This window comes from Scylla paramamosain, chromosome 23 (assembly GCF_035594125.1).
Source record: "Scylla paramamosain isolate STU-SP2022 chromosome 23, ASM3559412v1, whole genome shotgun sequence".
Lineage (NCBI taxonomy): Eukaryota > Metazoa > Arthropoda > Malacostraca > Decapoda > Portunidae > Scylla > Scylla paramamosain.
The window spans coordinates 8,065,486-8,087,985 of NC_087173.1; the positions used below are offsets into that span (position 1 = coordinate 8,065,486).

General features: G+C 43.6%; 1 protein-coding gene and 1 long non-coding RNA gene across 3 annotated transcripts in view; one reads left to right on the forward strand and one right to left on the reverse strand.

Moving 5' to 3' along the window:
* The window catches only part of LOC135112097 (uncharacterized), a 210,882-nt gene that overhangs the window by 181,265 nt on the left and 7,117 nt on the right, over positions 1 to 22,500 (forward strand). The window lies entirely within an intron of this gene.
* The window catches only part of LOC135112096 (dipeptidase 1-like), a 185,789-nt gene that overhangs the window by 99,505 nt on the left and 63,784 nt on the right, over positions 1 to 22,500 (reverse strand). Inside the window, exon 2 of one of the 2 annotated variants that reach the window (XM_064026058.1) lies at positions 17,528 to 18,052. In XM_064026058.1, coding sequence (XP_063882128.1) covers positions 17,528 to 17,941 — 414 coding nt within the window. In that variant the 5' untranslated portion in view covers positions 17,942 to 18,052. Of the gene's footprint in view, positions 1 to 17,527; positions 18,077 to 22,500 lie in introns of both variants that reach the window. The other variant, XM_064026059.1, reaches the window with a different exon arrangement.

The window sequence follows — 22,500 nt, forward strand, 5'->3', positions numbered from 1 at the left end:
AGACAAGTTTATGGATGGGGATGATAGGTGGAAATAGGTAGGAGTGTTTCATACAGGGACTGCCACGTGTAAGCCTGGTCGCTTCTTGCAGCTTCCCTTATTTCTTACTCGTATGTTCTTATGTTCTTATGTATGTTCTGCTTCTTTTTGCTTTTACTTTTTTTCTTTCTCTTGTCTCCGTCGAAGTGAAATTTTGAAGAGAAACAGCGACGATGGTGTTAAAGTTGGAAAGGGTGCAAGGCAAGAAGACAAAAAGAAAGGGAAGAGGGAAGATAAGGAGAAGGGGAGGAGGTAAGAGGAAGAAGAGAGACGGTGAAATATTACATCACGCGCTGAAAGAGAGAGAGAGAGAGAGAGAGAGAGAGAGAGAGAGAGAGAGAGAGAGAGAGAGAGAGAATATTAATAAAGAAAAATATATAAAAGTTAGTGCGGAAGGGAGTTGCGTCAAAACAATTACTGGGAATCGAAAAGTCTGGAATTTTTTGACCAAAGAATTCGAGTCAATAAGAAAGAATGTTACGTGAGGAAGAAAAACTTGACTGGAAGACTAAGAAGAAAAGGTGTCGAGTTGTTGTTGTTGTTGTTAGCGACTTGGAAGAAAAGATTGCCACAGCTGGAGTTGACATAATAACCTTTTTGATATTTGATGATAATGATGGTAATGATAATAATGATAATAATAATAATAATAATAATAATAATAATAATAATAATAATAATAATAATAATAAATTTTGATCATAATTACTACTACTACTACTACTACTACTACTACTACTACTACTACTACTACTACTACTACTACTACTACTACTACTACTACTACTACTACCACCACCTGCATCAGCATCAACAAGAACATCATCACCATCATCATCATCACCAGCAGTAGCAGCAGCAGCAATACCCTACACCAATAATAATGACACGCACCGACACCACTATTCATTATTACTTTCACACACACACACACACACACACACACACACACACACACACACACACACACACACACACACACACACACACACACACACACACACACACACACACACACCTGGTCACTACACCTTTAAACTTCATTATAAACATCTATCTAAATTATATTGCTTCACTTTTTTATAATCAGGTTGCAGCCCGTCAGTTTTTTTTTTTTTTTTTTTTCAGCATTTTATTATTCATTCAACGAGAGTCCTTCGGTATTGAGTATTGAGGGAGAGATAGGGAGCGAGAGAGAGAGAGAGAGGGAGGGAGGGGACAGGTAAAGGTGAAGAGTTATACAGGTGACGGTCTCTACCTGAGTTCACCTGCGCGAGTAATTGTTTGGTATCACAAAGTTTCGCCTCAAAAGTACGAGTTCTGTGACGAGGCTAATTCTTTTCATGGTCCCCCTGTTGCCCTCCATGTGTCCATTGTGTGGCGTTTTGTTGCGCAGGGAAAGGTACGGCGCGGTGATTTGTATGGAGGGAAGGGAGTGTGTATGGCAGGTGAGAGAGAGAGAGAGAGAGAGAGAGAGAGAGAGAGAGAGAGAGAGAGAGAGAGAGAGAGAGAGAGAGAGAGAGAGAGAAACAAATGTATGAAACACCAAAATAAATTGAAAATCTGGGAGGTTGACAAAGAAATTGAAAGAAAGACAAATTGGAAAGGAATGCATTAAAGCAGAGGAGAGAGAGAGAGAGAGAAAAAGAGAGAGGTGGGGGGGAGATGACAGGTGTGGAGGGAGCGAGGCAGGTGTCAAGATCCTGTGTCAAGAGTATCGGTGTAGCGTAGTGAGTGTGTGGATTCTCGCTGTTAATTGTCTGGGAGCATGAAGGAAACAGACAGACAGACAGACAGACAGACAGAGAGTGGATGTTGACAGGCGAGCTTATACTATTCAGATAACAAAGAAGTGGAAATATTTAAGCTTCTCTTGAAAACAAAACTGTATTGAGGAAAGGAGCTAAAGATATTTTAGCATCTGTTACAACATAACATAGAAATAGAAGGAGAAATATTGTAGTATCCACAGTAAAATAAGTGAGAGAAATACGATTATTTCTTTTCATGATTATCTACTAAAAACAAAACTCCCATAATTGTAAAGGCTGCGTGACATTCATTTCTTTCTTACGTGTCTAGATGCTGATAACACCGAACAATCTCATTACGTCAACCAGGAACAAAGGGACAGGAAACAAGGAACAAAACAGCAAAATTCGAAAAGAAACCACGAGTAAAGTTGACATTGGAGCGTCTTCACCTGCACAGAAACACTCGATCCTTTTTGTGTTGCTTCAAAAAGAGGGAGGGAATGTAAGCCTCGGCAATTTGTCAGCAACGTTCTTTTTTTTCCATCTCGAGTTTCTCCGTCCCGTTGTCTGATTTACGTCCATCATTTGTCGGAAGGGAGGAAGGGAGGGAGAAAGAGATGGAGGGAAAAGCAGATGTGTGTGAGGGAGGGGAGAGCAGATGTGTGAGAGGGAAGGCGGAAAGTGAGAGAGGAAAGGAGAAAATTAGGAAGGTAGAATTTTTGAAGTGAGAAGTGAGGGAAGTGAGGGAATGCAAGAGGAAAGAAAGCAGACTGAAGTAAAACAGGGAGATAGAAAAGGGAAGCAGAATTGATGTATTCCAAGTTTTGGCGCTGCATGGAGCTCATACAGCGTTCCTCTCCCTCGCCCCCCTAAGAAAAAAAAGGAAGGAAGGAAGGAAGGGAAAGGAAAGCAAAAGATGGAGATGAAAGTGGGGGAAAGGATAACGCGTGACTGCATTTGAACTAACTCTCTCTCTCTCTCTCTCTCTCTCTCTCTCTCTCTCTCTCTCTCTCTCTCTCTCTCTCTCTCTCTCTCTCTCTCTCTCTCTCTCTCTCTCTCTCTCTCTCTCTCTCTCCCACCCACCCACCCCCGCAGTCCAGGCTAAATCAGGTGTGTTTGTGCCTCAACTGTCTGGCGTCACATGTTGAGGAAGCACCGCGCCACATTACGCAGTGCTGCATTATTCATGACTGCCAAACATTATTCCCTCGGTGAAAAAAGGCTCTCGTCTCCTTGATATTCCTCCTGCCCCTTTTTGCTCCTCTTCGTCAGTTCCCCTTTCAGCGTTTTGCAGTCGGACGATTTTCAAAGGTTGGCGAAATATTTGTTAATGCACGTGTCCTCTCTCTCTCTCTCTCTCTCTCTCTCTCTCTCTCTCTCTCTCTCTCTCTCTCTCTCTCTCTCTCTCTCTCTCTCTCTCTCTCTCTCTCCCCGGCAAGTTTCCTGGGACCTTTTCAATTTTTTCACAATATAAACTGAAGATACTGAAAATTTACATGAAGTTTCTTAAAGAATATTGATAATTCTCCTACCTGTTCTTTTTATTAGCAGGAATATTAAGACTTCAAGTTCATTCAGTGCCTTTACTCCCACAATTCCCTTTCCTCGTTCCCAGGCACAGTATTGAGAGACTCTGGTTTATTCAGGCCGAGTGTCGCGGTTAAGTTGACAGTGGGTGACCTCATCTTTAATGGCCGCGCATGAAAGGTCACTGTGATACCAGGTCAGGTCAAGCAGGGGATGAATCAGCGGTCAATACTGAGAGAGAGAGAGAGAGAGAGAGAGAGAGAGAGAGAGAGAGAGAGAGAGAGAGAGAGAGAGAGAGAGAGAGAGAGAGAGAGTGTTCTTAGGTGTCTCAACTCAGAAGACTTTTTAACTTTTCATTGTATTCAATTTGTGAAGTGTTGTTGTAAAAGTTTAAGCAAAAAAAAATGAGAGAGAGAGAGAGAGAGAGAGAGAGAGAGAGAGAGAGAGAGAGAGAGAGAGAGAGAGAGAGAGAGTCGTGTGTGTGTGTGTGTGTGTGTGTGTGTGTGTGTGTGTGTGAATGAGGGAAGAATCATATCATCTCCTATTTTCCAAGGAGCGCTAATGCAACAGTACACAGAGTTTTTCTGAAGGGCGGGATGGGACACAAGTACCCTGGGGCGCTCATTTGCCGCTGCTGGTGTGGTAAATGTGTACTCTTCCCGCCGCAGGTGTAGGAGGAGCAGGTGCGGCGTGCGGCTCGGGGCGGCGTAATGTTTTTTAAATCGCTCCTGCTCATAGTTGGGATTTTGGGTGAATTTTCTTTCCCCTCTATTGTCTTAGGCTGTGTGTGTGTGTGTGTGTGTGTGTGTGTGTGTGTGTGTGTGTGTGTGTGTGTGTGTGTGTGTGTGTGTGTGTGTGGGTGGGTGGGTGTAGGTAGGTAGGTAAATAAGTAGCAGTCTGTTGTTTTTGTTCTTAGTTTTGTTGTTGTTGTTGTTGTTGTTGTTGTTGTTGTTGTTGTTGTTGTTGTTGTAGTAATTGTTGCTGTTTTATCTTTTTTTGTGGCAGTTGAGTTTGCCGTAACGGAAGTCTTTTGTAGTAGTAGTAGTAGATATAGTAGTAGTAGTAGTTGTAGTAATAGTAGCAGTAGTAGTAGTAGTAGTAGTAGTAGTAGTAGTAGTAGTAGTAGTAGTAGTAGTAGTAGTAGTAGTATATTCCCCTATTAAGAGAAACACGTTCATGACTTGGAGGCATGTTCAGCAAGCACAGCCAGAACCAACAGTACAACAAATTCCTTTACGTTTTCATTCCAAGTCTTCCCTCAAGAGAACATTTCCGCAACTCCTCTCCCACTCATTTGTCTAGTTTTTCTCAACACTTTAATTTTCCTGCAGCTCTTTTATACTGCGTGGGTTTTACAGCTTGAAAAATGCATCCATGTAAACTTCACCCTAGTAAATTCTGCCCATGAAAATTGTTACTTGAAAATTCCACGAAAATACTTCTAAATTAACAAAGCATAACCTAAATCTTACTTACTTACCCAACCTAACATTACCTAATCTGATCCAACCAACATAACTTTGCCTGACCTAAGATAACATAACATTACCTTACCTTACCTGGCCTAACCTAACCAAACTTGACGTAACCAATGGAACTTAACCTGACCCTAGATGACATAGCATAACCCAACATAGCATACCTGTAAGGGAACTGTTTAAGGGAGAAATCTTGTAGGTGTAATAAATGCAAGAAAATTTTACCTGGAAGAGAAATGAAGGTGTACGTGGAAAACACACCTGTAATTAATTCAGAGCTAATCTCGACCTGATGCTGTAGCGATATTTAATTACCTCCAGGAAAGGGGTACTGGAAAACAAGAAAGCGATGAATGAAAATGAGAAAGGAAACAACACGCTAATAAGATCCATAAAAACAGTGATTAAACACGTACTCATGTATACTCTCTCTCTCTCTCTCTCTCTCTCTCTCTCTCTCTCTCTCTCTCTCTCTCTCTCTCTCTCTCTCTCTCTCTCGAAGAAGAAGAAGAAGAAGAAGAAGAAGAAGAAGAAGAAGAAGAAGAAGAAGAAGAAGAACGCTGTTTGAGTGGAAAAGTGTCAGTAGGGTAGAGAGAGAGAGAGAGAGAGAGAGAGAGAGAGAGAGAGAGAGAGAGAGAGAGAGAGAGAGACGAAGGTGGGGGGGTCCTACTCCTCCCTCTCGATGCCACTTGAAGTCATTCACACTCGCCTCTCGGGATGGACTAGGGGTGTCCGCTGATTGCACGTCTCCTTGTGGGGCTGATGCGGGATTCAAGGAAGCAGCTAACTAGGTCTGGCTATTGTGTTTACTATTGTGTGTGTGTGTGTGTGTGTGTGTGTGTGTGTGTGTGTGTGTGTGTGTGTGTGTGTGTGTGTGTGTGTGTGTGTGTGTGTGTGTGTGTACTCTCTCTCTCTCTCTCTCTCTCTCTCTCTCTCTCTCTCTCTCTCTCTCTCTCTCTCTCTCTCTCTCTCTCTCTCTCTCTCTCTCTCTCTCTCTCTCATTAAATTTTGTTGCTGAACTTTTCTTTTTCCAACAAGAGTCATTTGTCATCAAAATAATTCATCGTTTCTTTCTTGCATCTCTCTCTCTCTCTCTCTCTCTCTCTCTCTCTCTCTCTCTCTCTCTCTCTCTCTCTCTCTCTCTCTCTCTCTCTCTCTCTCTCTCTCTCTCTCTCTCTCTCTCTCTCTCTCTCTCTCTCTCTCTCTCTCTCTCTCTCATATCTCTTCCATTCAGCACCTCCGTAATTGCTGCCTGTTTTTAATGTAATCGAGACACTTGTAGTCCTTTAATAACTAAATATATGTCAAACGTTTCTCTTTTAAAAATCAAATAACGTACTTAGATTTTAATTCCTTTACATTCTTTTGATCGTAAAGGTATTTTTTTCGCGTTTTCTTTTTTATAGTTTTTCACTTTCATCTGTTATTTGGCGTGTCCGTTTTCATTTGCGTTGGAAAGAGATTCAGAGAGAGAGAGAGAGAGAGAGAGAGAGAGAGAGAGAGAGAGAGAGAGAGAGAGGGGGGGGGGAAGGTCGGAGCAGTTGACATAATGGATTCGGTCTCCGGCCCTTCATCAACACGTCTTGGCTGATGTGGACTCCAATAACAGCCTTCTTGACCTTTTGTTTGGTCTCTCTCTCTCTCTCTCTCTCTCTCTCTCTCTCTCTCTCTCTCTCTCTCTCTCTCTCTCTCTCTCTCTCTCTCTCTCTCTCTCTCTCTCGTTAATTACCACTTTTTTCTTTTTAATTCTCAATCATTATTTTTTTATCTTTTTTTTTTTTTATCCTAATACACGTTATCGACTATGCTATCGCTTCTTTTCCTTACATTTCTATCGGTTCTTTGTCTTTCCTTTATCGTTTATCTCTTGTTTCCACTTTTCTTTTGTATCTTTATTTTTTTCCTAATTTACACTTTTCCTCTTTTGTCTTCTTTCATTTCTCTGTCTCCCCATGTCTCTGTTTTATATTTTCCCTCCACTCTTCACCTTCGTTCTTCAATTTTCTCGCGTGTCTTATTAATTTATTTTTTTCCTTTTCCATCTCTTCTATTTCCATTTACTCACCATTTTTTTTATTTTCTCCTTTTACTTTTCTCTTTATATGTTTCTTTCTGCACCTTTAATCACTGATACATTTTATTTTTTTATTGTATTCTCTATTATTCTGAAGCATCACTTATTTTTTCTTTTGTTTTCGTCTTTTTTTTAATATCCTTCGTGTTTCCCCATAACGTTTCAACTCTACCATTCCCGTTTTCTTTACCATTCCATTTTCTTTAGTGGCTGTCTTGGAAGGGGATGGCATGATATTTTTCTCTCCTGTTTAAAGGCCACGACCTCCTCCTCCTCCTCCTCCTCCTCCTCCTCCTCCTCCTCCTCCTCCTCCTCCTCCTCCTCCTCCTCCTCCTCCTCCTCCTCCTCCTCCACTTTTCTTGTGTTGTTTTTTTCACGTTCCTGTCTAGTCGTTGATCCTCACTAGTCTCTCTCTCTCTCTCTCTCTCTCTCTCTCTCTCTCTCTCTCTCTCTCTCTCTCTCTCTCTCTCTCTCTCTCTCTCTCTCTCTCTCTCTCTCTCTCTCTCTCTCTCTCTCTCTCTCTCTCTCTCTCTCTCTCTCTCTCTCTCTCTCTCTCTCTCTCTCTCTCTCTCTCTCTCTCTCTCTCTCTCTCTCTCTCTCTCTCTCTCTCTCTCTCTCTCTCTCTCTCTCTCTCTCTCTCTCTCTCTCTCTCTCTCTCTCTCTCTCTCTCTCTCTCTCTCTCTCTCTCTCTCTCTCAAGCAGTCCTTCCGCCTCTTAAGCTTATCTCACCTTCTGTCTACACTGATATCTGTTATTCTCCTCCCTGTCTACTCCTCCACCCTTTACTCTCTCCCATTTATCATCGTATCTTCTTCGGCAACTCAAAGGAAGAATAAAGAAGAAAGACAAACGCAACACCAGAAAAAAAAAAATGAAAACACCAAAACGAAGGAAAACGACGAGAATATGAAGAATAAGAATACAAAGAAGAAATGAAGAATAAGAACTGAACTGGAAAGAAAAAGGTAGAAAATCCCTGGAATTACACCACAGTACTGGATTCCAAGTGGATGACCATTATGGAATCCCTGGAGTGTTTCTGTCCATACCTCATTCTCTCTCTTTTCGAGCGGGAGGGAACGGGAGAGAAGAGATGGAGAGAGAGGAGCAGGAAAGTGGTTTGGGATGGAATGGGAGGGTAAAGAATGGGATGGGCTAAGGTTATGACATCGGCGAAGGGAAGTGGGTTATGATGGGGGAGTAAAAGGAGGGAGAGAAGATTGTGGGTGAGTGGGAAGGAGTGATGAGAGAGAAGTAAAGAGTATGATGGAGTGGAGAGAGTGAAAGGTGGAATGAAAGAAGAAGAGGAAAAGTGAAGGACATGAAGCAGGCATAAAGATTGAAATGTGGTTGAAAAGTGAGAGGAGAAGAGAAATAATATTATGAAAAGAAGAGAGAAAAGGGGAAAAAAGGAATGATAGATCAGGTGATGAATGAGAAGATTTGGAGAAGGAAAGTAAGACTGAATCAATAAAATTCGCAAAAAAAAATTGTGATAAAAAGAAGGAAATGAAGAAAATAAATATAGATTAGTAGATCGAAAGAGCCGTAAGAAGAATAAAAAAGTAAAAAACGAGTTGGAAAGACAGAAAGAGGGAGAATAAGATGAAGAAATAAAAAAAGAACATGAAAGGGAGGAAAAAATGTAAAATAAAGTAAAAAGAACAGTAAGAGTTAGAAATGGGTAGGAGAGAGAGAGAGAGAGAGAGAGAGAGAGAGAGAGAGAGAGAGAGAGAAAGCGCAATATGATGACGGGAAGAGGGAAGCGGGGAAGAAAGGAGATACAGCATAAAATGAAAGAGATTCCGGAAGAGGGAGAGAAAGAGAGAGTTTTAGTGAGAGGGGGAAGTCATGAATGAGAGTGAGGCAGGTGTTATTAGTGAGAGGCGGCCCTACCTGGTCATTCTCTCTCTCTCTCTCTCTCTCTCTCTCTCTCTCTCTCTCTCTCTCTCTCTCTCTCTCTCTCTCTCTCTCTCTCTCTCTCTCTCTCTCTCTCTCTCTCTCTCTCTCTCTCTCTCTCTCTCTCTCTCATTAGTTCATTTTCAGGTTTAAATGTTTTTTCTTTCCTGTAATTTTTTCTCTTCCTCTCTTTCTCTTCCTTTTTCCTCTCGTGTTTTCTCTCTTTCCTAAATTCTCTCTCTCTCTCTCTCTCTCTCTCTCTCTCTCTCTCTCTCTCTCTCTCTCTCTCTCTCTCTCTCTCTCTCTCTCTCTCTCTCTCTCTCTCTCTCTCTCTCTCTCTCTCTCTCTCTCTCTCTTTCTCATCATATTCCTTTCCGTATTCCATTATCATTAACTATTCTCTCTCTTTATCCATTACTATCCTCTTCCTCCTCTTCTTCTTCCTTCCTCTCTTCTTCCTTCTTCTCTTTTTTCCTCTCACCATATTCATATTCACATTCTTTTATCATTAGCTATTCTGTCTTTAGTCCTCCTCCTCCTCCTCCTCCTCCCACGCTCCTTCCCTCTTTTCTTAACTTTCATCACATCTTTTTTTCCACATTCCATCATCATTTATTCCTCCTTTAGTCATCACTATCATCGTCCTCCTCTTCCTTCTCCTCTCTTCACTCGCCATATTTATTCACCATTACTTATTCCTTATTTACCTATCAGTACACCCTCCCGTCTTCGTTTTCTTTTCTTCATTCCTTGACATTTTCTTCCCACATTCCGTCTTTATAACTATTTTGACCACCACCACCACCACCACCACCACCACCACCACCACCACCACCAAGATTGAAATGGAAAGAGTGCTGGATTTCTGTTGCGCTCTGAATGTTGTACGTAATTTGTGGATGTTGCGTGCGTTTGAAGCAAAGGAAGGGAAAGTGCATTAGCATATATTAAGATGATGGCGTTAGTGAAATGCGCTTTGCTTTACGCATTATGCTAAGCCCGGAGTAAAACTTCCTTGCTTGAGGTGAGGAAGTACATGTGAACTTAATTGTTGTGCAGAAAGAGACGAAGACAAGCGAAGAAGTGAGAGAGAGAGAGAGAGAGAGAGAGAGAGAGAGAGAGAGAGAGAGAGAGAGAGAGAGAGAGAGAGAGAGAGAGAGTTTAGGAGTATAGGAAAAGTAGAGAGGAAACACAGAGATAGAGAGGAAAAGAAGGAAGGGAAAGAGTGAGAGAAAATTAGGAAAGAAAACCTGAAAATTAAGTAATGAGAGAGAGAGAGAGAGAGAGAGAGAGAGAGAGAGAGAGAGAGAGAGAGAGAGAGAGAGAGAGAGAGAGAGACTCACAGATGAGAAGCTACGAGAATTAAAAGAATGGCACTGAAATATTTACTAAAAGGAGAAAATTGCTACAGTTGTGTATTTTCTTGTTGGATAATCAAAATGAAAGAACGAACGTGTAATAAAACAGGAAAACTGAATTTGTGGCGCAGACAGAACGAAAGCAAGGAGAGAGAAAAGATTAAAGAAAAGAGAAAGTGAAGATAACGAATGTGGGAAAAAAAGAGTAAGTAAAACCTGACAGAGGACATTAGGCAGAAGACAAGTAGAAATGGAATATGAAGAAGGACAGGCACTAAAAATGAGAGAGAGAGAGAGAGAGAGAGAGAGAGAGAGAGAGAGAGAGAGAGAGAGAGAGAGAGAGAGAGAGAGAGAGAGAGAGAGAGAGAGAGAGAGAGGATAAGTTACGAGTAATGAAAAAAGGGAAATGTAACAGAAATGTGTAAGAGATGTGAAATAAAAATGTAGGATGGATGTGTGTAAAAAAGAGAAAGTAAGTAGTGGAGCGTATATTTTAAAAGACGGAGAAGGAAAAACATAGAAATAAATAGAAAGTAAAGAAAAGGAAAATCAGTAAGCCAAAAATGTAAAGAGAGAGAGAGAGAGAGAGAGAGAGAGAGAGAGAGAGAGAGAGAGAGAGAGAGAGAGAGAGAGAGAGAGAGAGAGAGAGAGAAAGGTAGCACAAACAATAAGTACCAAGGGAAAGAAATTGTACTAAGAGAGAAAAAAAAGTTCAATATAATGCAATAAAGTAACATGACTGCTTTAAAACTTTCACTGGGGGACATTTCTTCCTCCACAAAGTCACCAACAACTTTTTTTTTTTTTTAGGTATTTTTGTAGCAGTCTTTCAAATAGTGCTCTAGCTTGGGAGGGACAAAATTTACCCTTAAATCCTTTTCTTTTCTCCTTTTTCCTATATCTACTTACCATTTTCCTTTTTTTCTGTCTCTCAGTGTCCATGCATTTTTTTTTTTTTTTTTTTGTTAAGTATCCCTCTAAACAATTATTACAGTGCCGTGAATATTAAAGGACACCACAACAGTGAAAGGCTTAAGTGGCACCGTTGGCACCCCGGAAGTGTGCCACGCGGTGCCTGTGGCCGACATGTGGCACCATGGCGGCGGCGCGAGGCTTAATAGGAAATAATAAGCAGAATTAAAGCTTAGTTCTGCCGAGGATTAGCTTATAATTAGAGGAGACGGCGAACTGGAGCCAGGAAAGGAGACACCTGCAGAATGAAGAGCGGGAGGGACAAGGGAGGGCGTGAGGAAGGGAGGTAAGATGTGGTTGTCAGAGGGAGATTGTGGAGAGGACAAGGGAGGAGGGGAGAAGGGAATAAAAGGAGGAAAGAAGAAAATGAGGAACGTAAGGTTAGGCAGGGAAATCGTGGAAAGAATAAGGATAAGAAGGGAATGAAAGGAGGAAAGAGAGGAAGAAGGGTTGCAGCAAGGAGAGAAGGAAGATGTAAGATGGTGGTAGGAATGGAGAAAGAAAGAAGGCGTAGAAAAAGACGACAGGAAGTAAGAAATAAAAAAAAGGAAATGATGCAAGAAGGAAAGAAAAGAGGAAGAAGAGAGATAATATGCGAGGTAAATAAGTAAGAATACAGGAAGGAGTGATGAGGAAATGAAAGAAGGAAGGAAGATTTGAACTGGGCAAACAGGAAAAAATGTAAAATGCAGAAGGGAAGATAGAAAGAAAAAAAAAGAGAGAAAAGAAGTGAAGCTGTGGGGAAGATGGAGAGGAAAAGCTAAAATGATAAACGAGAGAGGAAACTAATGTAGTACAAGGGAGAAAGAAAACGAAAACCTAAAAGGAAAAATGAGAAATGAGGAAATTCATGAGAAGGTAGATAGGAGAGAGAGGAAGGAGGTGCAGGGCAGTGGAAGGAGGAGGGAAGGTTCTTTGTATGAAGGAGAGAAGGAGGAAGAGGAAGAAGAGGAGGACGAGAGGCAGGAAACAGGAGACAATGTTACATGAAAGAGGGAGGAAAGGAAAGTAAGGAATAAATCATTGAGAGAGAGAGAGAGAGAGAGAGAGAGAGAGAGAGAGAGAGAGAGAGAGAGAGAGAGAGAGAGAGAGAGAGAGCAGGAACACCAAGACAGCAAAACGAAATAAAGTGGAAAATATGAGATAAACATATAAAAAGAAGAAAACAAGAATAAGCCTTGAAATGGTAAAATTAAATGAACAAGGACAGGGAAAAGGCAACACTAAGAACACAAAATAGGGTTGAAAACATGAGTTGAAAATTGAGATAGAGAGAAAAAAAAAAAAAAGAGGAGAATAAGCCTTAAAATGTAAAACAAACTAACAGGCACTATGGACAGACAACACCAGGACAAAAAAACAAAAAAAAACAAATCACGTTGAAGTTATGAGGTAAACACATTGAAAAAGGACAAAAACTCAAGAATAAGCTCAAAAATGGTAAAATCAATGCCCAAGGAATAGAGTTTGAAATAGATTGTAAGCATTCCCGTGTGATGATCTTCCCGCTTCCTTCTCTATCTCGGCCTCGCCCAATGAAGGGGAAAAATTGATAATCTTATGAAACGCGTTATCTCTTCACCAAAGGGATATCGGTTGCCTCTCCTTCCCAACTCTCCCAGACCCTCCTTCAGGAATATTCTACGATTTCCCTCTCTCTTCACCGCTCCCTTCCTCTCCTCCTTCCCTTTCCTTTCTCCGACTCTCATTTCTCTGTCTGGTCTCAAGTTGGCATTTCCTTAATTTGACTTAGTTATTCTCTCTCTCTCTCTCTCTCTCTCTCTCTCTCTCTCTCTCTCTCTCTCTCTCTCTCTCTCTCTCTCTCTCTCTCTCTCTCTCTCTCTCTCTCTCTCTCTCTCTCTCTCTCTCTCTCTCTCTCTCTCTCTCTCTCTCTCTCTCTCTCTCTCATTCCATACACGACTGCAATTTTCTTATTCTTTTGATTCACTTGACCTTCTTTATCGTTTGCTGCTTCTACATTTCTTTTTTTTTTTTTCCATTCTTCACAAAGTCATCTCGTCGTTAACTCATCTCTGCTGTTCCTCTTATCCTTAACATTTAATTTGCTCTCTTTCCATTTACTCATCCTGATTCCATACTGCTTTCTTTTTAAATCTTTTCTTTTCTCATCCTTTCCTTTGTCATCTCCTCGTACCATCTTATCTTTTTATTAGTTCTCTCTCTCTCTCTCTCTCTCTCTCTCTCTCTCTCTCTCTCTCTCTCTCTCTCTCTCTCTCTCTCTCTCTCTCTCTCTCTCTCTCTCTCTCTCTCTCTCTCTCTCTCTCTCCATCCCGTTTCTTTCTTCCTATTCTTCAATTCTTCCCTCTCTGATTCCTTCCTTTCATCGTCTTCTCCTTCGCCATCTCTCGTCTTTTTTTTTTTTCTCGTCTTTCATTTTTAACTTACTTTCTGCATACCTCGTTTCCTCCCTCCTCCCCACCTCCCTTCCTTGTCTTGTCGTTTCCTTGTCGTTTTCTTATTTTTTTCTTTTCTCTATTTCTTTCCTTCATCTTTTTCCCTTCGTCTCTTCTCGCTTCCTTCGCTCGTTCGTTTGTTCCTGCCATCCTTCATTAATCCTTTATTCCCCTTTCGATTCCCCCATTTCTCTTTCCCTTCCTCAATTATGCCATTTAGGAACAATTCAGCCCTTTCTCTCAATTTCCCTTTTCCTCTCTCCTTTTCCCTTTCCTTTTGTAATTCGAGGTCATGCAGCATTCCTCTCTCTCTCTCTCTCTCTCTCTCTCTCTCTCTCTCTCTCTCTCTCTCTCTCTCTCTCTCTCTCTCTCTCTCTCTCTCTCTCTCTCTCTCTCTCTCTCTCTCTCTCTCTCTCTCTCTCTCTCTCTCTCTCTCTCTCTCTCTCTCTCCCTCCCTTCCTTTTGTTTTCCTCCCACTCCTTCTCTCCCCTCTCTCCTCTCCTCTCCTCTTCCCCTTCCCTTTGGTTTCCCTTCCTCTCCTTGTCTTCTTTCCCTCCTTCCCTTTTGGTCTCCCGCCGTCATGCAGCTTTCCAGTAGCCTCCTCTGCCGCTAATTTTGCCTTTAAATCGCAAAATATGACGACTAGCATGGGAAGTAACTTACCTGCCCGTTGAACTAATTAAAATTTCCTGTGTTCCGCTGAAATGTTTGGCGGGCACAATGGCATCCGCTAATTTTAAAGCTACAGAGAGAGAGAGAGAGAGAGAGAGAGAGAGAGAGAGAGAGAGAGAGAGAGAGAGAGAGAGAGAGAGAGAGAGAGAGAGAGAGAGAGAGAGAGAGAGAGGTGGGGGGGTGAATGATGGTCATGTCGGAAAAGAGAGAGGCAGGGAGAGATACGAGAGAGAGAGAGAGAGAGAGAGAGAGAGAGAGAGAGAGAGAGAGAGAGAGAGAGAGAGAGAGAGAGAGAGAGAGAGCAAAGAGGTAATTGTTTTTCATCACGTAATTTATCTTGCAGGAGAATTTTTGCCTTTGTTTTGACGTTTTGGGAAATGCGAATCGTGTGTGTGTGTGTGTGTGTGTGTGTGTGTGTGTGTGTGTGTGTGTGTGTGTGTGTGTGTGTGTGTGTGTGTGTGTGTGTGTGTGTGTCCGTGCGTGCGTATGTTGGTGAGGGATGCGCTGGAAGTTTTGATGTAGTGAAATATGCTGCGGTTCTGGCATTGCGCTTTCTCCCTCCCACACAAGCCTCGTCCTGTCACCTGCATTCCATTTTCTTTTGTGCAGTTCTTGCTTTTATCAACGGGAAAGACACGAGAAATTAGGGTGAGTGACCTCAGAAAATATTTTGACTCCAGTAAATTGGCATCACAATAATTCTGGACTATTTTTAGCCATGTATGCAACATTTTATATATATATATATATATATATATATATATATATATATATATATATATATATATATATATATATATATATATATATATATATATATATATATATATATATATATATATATATATATATATATATATATATATATATATATTCTTTACTCTGAAAAAAAAAAAAAAACACATGACGAATGATCTCAAAAAATGTTCCGCCACTTGTAACGTGATAAAGCTAACAGTACAAAGCTATCTGTGGCCGTACCTCCAATATTTTTCTTAATGAGAGAAAAAAATGTATCTAGGACGAGTGACATAAGAAAATACTTTACCTCCAGTAACAAGATTTTGCTATAATTCTTAAGTTTATTCTTTTGTCATATCTACAACATATTCTCCATCTGTACTACACCTACGTCAATGTTACTTCATTACCAGAAACGACATCAGACTTTAAAATATTGTAACACCATTTACATCAGAAAACAATGGTTTGTTTCTTTAGTTTGCATGCATTGCCAACATATTCCCTCTCTCTCTGCTTCCCTACACCACCACAACGCCAGAACTCCGCGATGTGCAATTTCTCAAAACTGACACGCTGTGCAGTGTTGGAAGTTGTGCCACATTGCCAGTCAGGAAAGAAAGCATACACACGATTGTTAGGTATGAATAGCAGTGCAACTCAATCCCACCAGGTATGTGATAGAACCAGTACAACACTGGAATGTATAATTAGTGCATCCCACCGCTGCCACCATTTGTGTTTACAATTCCTTGCACTGCACGTACTGCTGGAGTCATCTGTGTAGTTGGTGACGAGGACGAAGTCACCTTAGAGAGAGATATAATCATTATTTCCATCTTTTAAGAATTTTAAAAATGTATTGCAACAATGCAAGTTTTTTTTTTAATATAGTATTAGCATCCCACTGTTACGTATGTGTAATTGGAAAAAAAAGATATCCTAAGAGAGAGAGAGAGAGAGAGAGAGAGAGAGAGAGAGAGAGAGAGAGAGAGAGAGAGAGAGAGAGAGAGAGAGAGAGAGAGAGAGAGAGAGATTCTTGTCATTTATCGTCTACCCAAGCCCTTTGTGTTGAATTTTATAATTGCGACCCAACTTTTCCACCATCATATGTATAAGTTGGGACAATCACCCAGTAAGAGATCACTTCTTGTCGCTTCTTCTGAATGCAAACCTTTGGTTTGTAATACTGGCACCCATTCGCTACAACCACCTGTATATACTCGTACATGCCGGGCATAAGAACAAACTCACACTGGTAGAGGAAAAAATCTCGTCATTTCTACCTGTTCTGAATTCTAAAGACAACCATTTGCTTCCTGCCTTGAGCTTTTTACTCGCCTCAGCAGGCAGAGATTAGGGAGCAGCGTCTCTTATTTCTCGCGAATGAAAGAAACCTTATGTCGATTCGTTTCTCCGCCACCAGATCGTATCTTTGCTCCTCGACAAGCGAGACCAAATATACGTCCCGTAGGAAATGTATTATGACTGCTGCGCCAGAAAGCCTCTCGAGTATTTTTTATATTTTTATTTACTTATTTATTTATTTTCTTTTTTACTGAGGAGGCTCCTTCATTCTTCTTACTCGCCACTGCCCAGTCTCACTTACGTCATGTTCTTTCCTTCCTGCTCTTCCTCTTCCTCAGGCAATTTCACCCTCCTTTACCCCCCTGCCTCTCCCTCCCGTTCTCTGCGTCTTCTCATTCCCCGCTACACTTCACTCCACCTTCGCAGGCGCCCTAAACTTGCCTCTCATTTGCCCAGAGCGAGACAGCGTTTCTGACGTGGGAGACTTCCATCGTGTTTCTGTTAATTAGTGTTGTGTGCTGCGGCGTCTGTAAGAGAAGTGCGCAGGGGATGAGAGAGCGGTGGGAGGGAGTTAATGATGAGAGGAAAGGGAGTTAGGGAGGGGATAGGTGGGATGGAGAAAGGAGTGCAGGTAAGAAAATGTGAAAAGAAAGGATAGAACGTCTACCCAGGAAAATGAGGTGAAGAATGTGATTTTCAGCAGTGAAGGATAATGTGTGTGCTGTTTTGATGAGTTGTGAAGGAAGCTGGAGAGGCTATTTGCTTCTGCCATCCAACCCGACTTAAGTGGCGCACTTTGAGAGGCGGTGGCGGCTCCCAGGAGGTGGTGTGCAAATCTGATGTGAAACCTGAGAGGGACGCTGAACTTCCCGGCGATGCAAACAACGTGAGTGGTGTGTATTGGAGTTTGTTAACCTGTATTTCTTCGTCTAGTTATTTCCTCTTATTCCATGCCGCGCCTCTCGACCCCTGGCGCCTCCCCCCTCCCCACACTCAGCGTCCCAAACCCAGCCACGCCCGTGGGGGTGTGCTGACACGTTCTCTGTGCTGGATTATGGTCACCGTTACCTGAAGGCGCCGTTGCCCATGCCTATTTCCGCTCAAATCAGGTGCAATAACACAAATAGACAGACAGACAGACAGACAGAGAGAGAGAGAGAGAGAGAGAGAGAGAGAGAGAGAGAGAGAGAGAGAGAGAGAGAGAGAGAGAGAGAGAGAGAGAGAAGCAGACGGTGCTGCGAGGCGCGGGCTGCACACACTGGCCGCGACATGTAACAGGGATTGGACCTACCGAGGCGTGGTGCGGGGAGGCGCCCGCTTCGAAGTTCCCGTAGCCCATGTGGTTGCAGGTGCAGCGACAGGTCCTGAGGTGCTCCTCCAGGTCAGGTGGGAGAGGCGGCAGCAGAGGATCGAGGGGCCCCAGGCCCGTCTCCGCGGTGCCGCTGCACCAGGTCACCGATACGCTCTGCGATGACCCCGCCCCGCGCCGTCCGTCGCCCCAGGAGGGCACGGCGCGCCCGTAGGCCGGCCTGGAGGTCGTGGCGCCGCACACGTCCACGCTGTGGCGGGAGCCGTGCGGGGCGGGGCAGTCTTGCTCGCAGTAGGATGCGCCTCCGTAAGCGGGTGGCTGGCACGGCTGGTGCTGCTGCTGTTGCTGCTGCTGCTGCTGCTCTCCCTTCATGCAGAAGCTGCGGCTGCGGCGCATCCCGGCGGCAGCCGCCGCTACCCGGACACCGCCGGCCGCCGCCGCCGCCAGCCCGGCCGCCGCGCGCGCGCCGACCCCGCCATCACACGCCTCACCCACCCACAGACTCGCCTGGAACGACACGGGACGCTGTCACTGAAATAACAATGGGTGAATAAAACCTCCAAGTCATAAGAGTTATTTCAAGTGATTGCACGTCAAGGTGTTCAAGGTACTGACTATGAGCGCTTCCATCCTTCGCCCTGCTTTGTCGCCGCCCCGGGCTGTTAATGGTCCAGGGCAGACTATTCTGGCCATTCTTTACCCTCCTACTTTGCGCTGGCCCCCACTCCAACCTTCCCATCCCCTACTTACCGAGCCTCACTCCTTGACCACCCCCACCTTTTCCACCGTTATCATGTCCCATTTTTCTTTTCCTTCCTCTCCTCTTCCCTGTCCTTCACCACCCCACGCACGAAGACCCTGGGGCGGGAGGGGACTCAGCAATCCTATAGAGCATCATCCGCGAGGTGCTGGGTCAGCAGGACGCCTTGGGTGGGCCTGCGAGGCATCGTCCTTTAAAAGGGAATAAGGGATGGAGGGCCGTACACTTATGAAGGATACTTGTGCTTTTATGGAGGAATCCGTCGGTATTTTAGTGATTTCCTGTAATTTATTGGAAGGCGCCTAAAGGGAAGCAATAAGGCGGCTGGAGTTATGAGTGAGACATAAAGCCAGGGTCAGGGCGCTGCCGGATGGAGGTACACCCTCGTAATTCTCTTTACGGCGAGTGAGCGCCAGTTATCCCCGCCGCCCGGTGTGATTAGAGCCCGCCACGTGTTGTAATGGTCCCCTCCCGCTCAACCTTCCTCTCCTACAGTGTACATCAACCAAATACTCGTAAAGTAATGGAGCAGTATACGAAGAAACTTTATCTCAAGTGCGACACACACACACACACACACACACACACACACACACACACACACACACACACACACACACACACACACACACACACACACACACACACACACACACACACACACACACACACACACACACACACACACGTTCGCTTCCAGAAACATGAATTAATTTCCACAACAAAAAAGAGAGGTACAGGTATTATAAAAAAAAAAAAGCAGAGGAACATAACCCTGTATTTTCCTCTCACGGAATCATGTATGAACACTACAGCACCGAGGAGTGAAGGAGGAACACGTGCACACGAGGAGAAGAGAAGAGTATAAAGGAAAGAGACAAAGGAGGGAGGAAAGGTGTATAGCTGGAGGCCACAATAATACAATTTACTCGCCGCGTGATCGGAGAGACGGAGAAAAATCATCATCAGGTCGAAAGGAAACTGGTGTATTTGTTCCACGCCACAAACGAGCCCCAATTTTATCTCCCCGATCCTGAAGGGGAGTTTAGAGGCTCGGGGAGGAGCGAAAATTACTGCAGGGCCGGAGGGAGACGCGACGGAAGAGGAATATCGAGCAGGGAGGGAGAGGGAAAGGGAGACGAGAGAGCATGTTGTGTGGCGCTGCGAAACCTTTGCTGAGTGAAATATCTTGTTGGATCATCTTACTTCCTTCTTCCTTCTTTCTTCCTCTTATTCTTCTCTTGCATTTTTGTCGCTTACTTCCGTTTTTCTGCTTTCTTCACTCACTCTTTTCTTCTGATTTTGTTTCTGACTTCTTATTTTGCCCTCTTTCCTCACTGATTCCTGTTCGTGATCTCTGCCTTGTCTTTTATCTTTTTTTTTCTATCTAGCCATCTCTACCTGCTTATCTTTTTGCCTGTTTATCTATTTACTAATCTACAAGTCTCTCTCTCTCTCTCTCTCTCTCTCTCTCTCTCTCTCTCTCTCTCTCTCTCTCTCTCTCTCTCTCTCTCTCTCTCTCTCTCTCTCTCTCTCTCTCTCTCTCTCTCTCTCTCCACCTCGTTTTTCCTCCCTGGTATTAAGCGCATTGCAAGGATTTGGAGGAGAGCTCTGCCTCACTCTTTTACTTTACTCTTTCCATCTACGCTTTTTTTCCCCGTACCCTCATCCACCCGCCGGCCAGCCAGTAACCACCCCTGATTCACCCCTTCCTAAGCAGACGCCCGTTATGTTGTCGCTGTATCCATCTGTCTTATTAATTACTCCGTTTTCTATTGTCGTGGAAGAGCAAAGGTTGTGTGTGTGTGTGTGTGTGTGTGTGTGTGTGTGTGTGTGTGTGTGTGTGTGTGTGTGTGTGTGTGTGTGTGTGTGTGTGTGTGTGTTGGATTGGACGTATGGTAATTTCTCTCCATTTTTCTGTTTTAGTTGCGTGTTAATCAGTCCGTTTCTTTTATTATTCTCATGGGAAGAGAGAAGGTACATACGTGTAAGTTGAATGTAAGTTAATGTCTGTCTGTCTGTTTGTTTTGATGGTGTGTTTGTGGTTTGTAAGGTGTTATACTTTCTATTTTTTTTTTTTTTCATTCTATCCATTTCTCTCTCTCTCTCTCTCTCTCTCTCTCTCTCTCTCTCTCTCTCTCTCTCTCTCTCTCTCTCTCTCTCTCTCTCTCTCTCTCTCTCTCTCTCTCTCTCTCTCTCTCTCTCTCTCTCCTTCACTTCCCTTCCATTCCCTTCCCTTCTTCAAGATTCCATTTCATACATGGGAGAACTAGACAGACAGAGGCAGCACAGCATAACATTCACCACCGCATCTCCACCACATCTCATAACCCACAGAAATAACCTCCATCGACCACCACCACCACCACCACCACCACCACCACCAAGTCTTATCTCCTTTAATCATCCCTCTTATCACACTTTCTTTTTCCAGTGCATGTCATTTGCGTTTTAATTCCCAGGAAAGCTTTTGGACCAGACACGGGAAAGGCACCAAGAAGTTGTCCTAAAGCCATGAAGGGGGTCCTGGAGGCAGCTTTATGAGTTCTTGGCCTGGTCCGTCATTCTAGCGGGACATAGGAGTTAGATAAGCCAAAGGGCGGTAGGTGGAAGGAACAGGAGGAGGAGGAGGAGGAGCAGGAGGAGGAACAGAAGGAGGAGTTATGAGAAGTGAGGGTAAAAGGTGGAAAGCAAAGAACGTGAGATGTAAGTAAGAGAGAGAGAGAGAGAGAGAGAGAGAGAGAGAGAGAGAGAGAGAGAGAGAGAGAGAGAGAGAGAGAGAGAGAGAGAGAGAGACTGTTCAAGTGGTAAGGAAAAAAGGAGAAGGGAAAGGGATGATGACTGAGGGAAAGAATGAGATAAAAGGGTGTGTGAAGGAAACAGAGGAAGACACAGAGAAAACCATGTTTGAAAGGGAGAGAGAGAGAGAGAGAGAGAGAGAGAGAGAGAGAGAGAGAGAGAGAGAGAGAGAGAGAGAGAGAGAGAGAGAGAGAGAGAGAGAGAATGGAAAGAATGCCATGACAAAGTTAAGACTGTGAAAGAAATAGGTGAAGATGGAAGAGGAGAGAAAGACAAGAGGTAATAGAAACAGAGACGAGAAGAAAATGAGAAAATGAAGAGAGAGAGAGAGAGAGAGAGAGAGAGAGAGAGAGAGAGAGAGAGAGAGAGAGAGAGAGAGAGAGAGAGAGAGAGAGAGAGAAACTGTCCCCAGCGATTAGAATATAACACTGATCCAATTCACCTTTTTTCTACCACAGTCCTAAGGGTGCGTGGCGGCAGGCAGGCAGGCAGGCAGGCAGGCAGGCAGGCAGGCAGCGAGGGAGGGAGGGAGAAAGGAGCTCTCAGGTGTTGGTGTGCCCGTGCGCTGCGGGGACGAGGCACCACCAGCTATCATCTTTAACACAGATTATCTCACAGTCGAATTTCAGGAGTTTGAAGTGAATCCTGCCTGATGCTATTTTGCTTGGAAGGAAGAAAGGAACACAAGGGAACACAAGGATGAACAACGAACAAACACCAACAGGCTTGGCAGTGTTAGTATGTTCTGTTTTAGTGAGGGATGCTGGTAAGAATGGAGAGAAGGATGATGTGAAGGGTTTGAGAGATAAAGAAGAGAGGAAAGGTGGAAGGAGAGATGATGAGTTTGATGGAAGGGATACAAAGATGGGTAGAGGGAGTAAGAGATAGAGATGGAAGAAGAGAGGAAGGATGGAGGAAGAGTAGAATAAGACTGAAGGAGAGAAAGGAAAGGATGGGATGAGAGAAGAATATGACGTTGAGGGAGAGAAAGTATATAAAGACAGATGGAGAGAGAAAACAATAGGAGTGGGAGATAGAGAGGGAAGGAGGGAGGAAATGAGAGAGAGAGAGAGAGAGAGAGAGAGAGAGAGAGAGAGAGAGAGAGAGAGAGAGAGAGAGAGAGAGAGAGAGAGAGAGAGAGAGGATGGAAAGGATGGATGTAGGAGAAAGAAATGGAAGAAGGAAGTAAGGTGGGGATCTTGAGACAAAGAAATAGAGATATATGATGGAAGGAATGATGAAGGGGAGGAAGAATGAGAGAAAGAAGGGATATAGTGATGGATGTAAGGAAGAAGGTGAAGGAATGTGAGAGAAAAAGTAAAAGAAAGGAAGGAAAGGGAGGATGGAAGGAGATGAGGGACTGGAGACTGGAAGAAAAGAAGGATGCCTAGAGAAG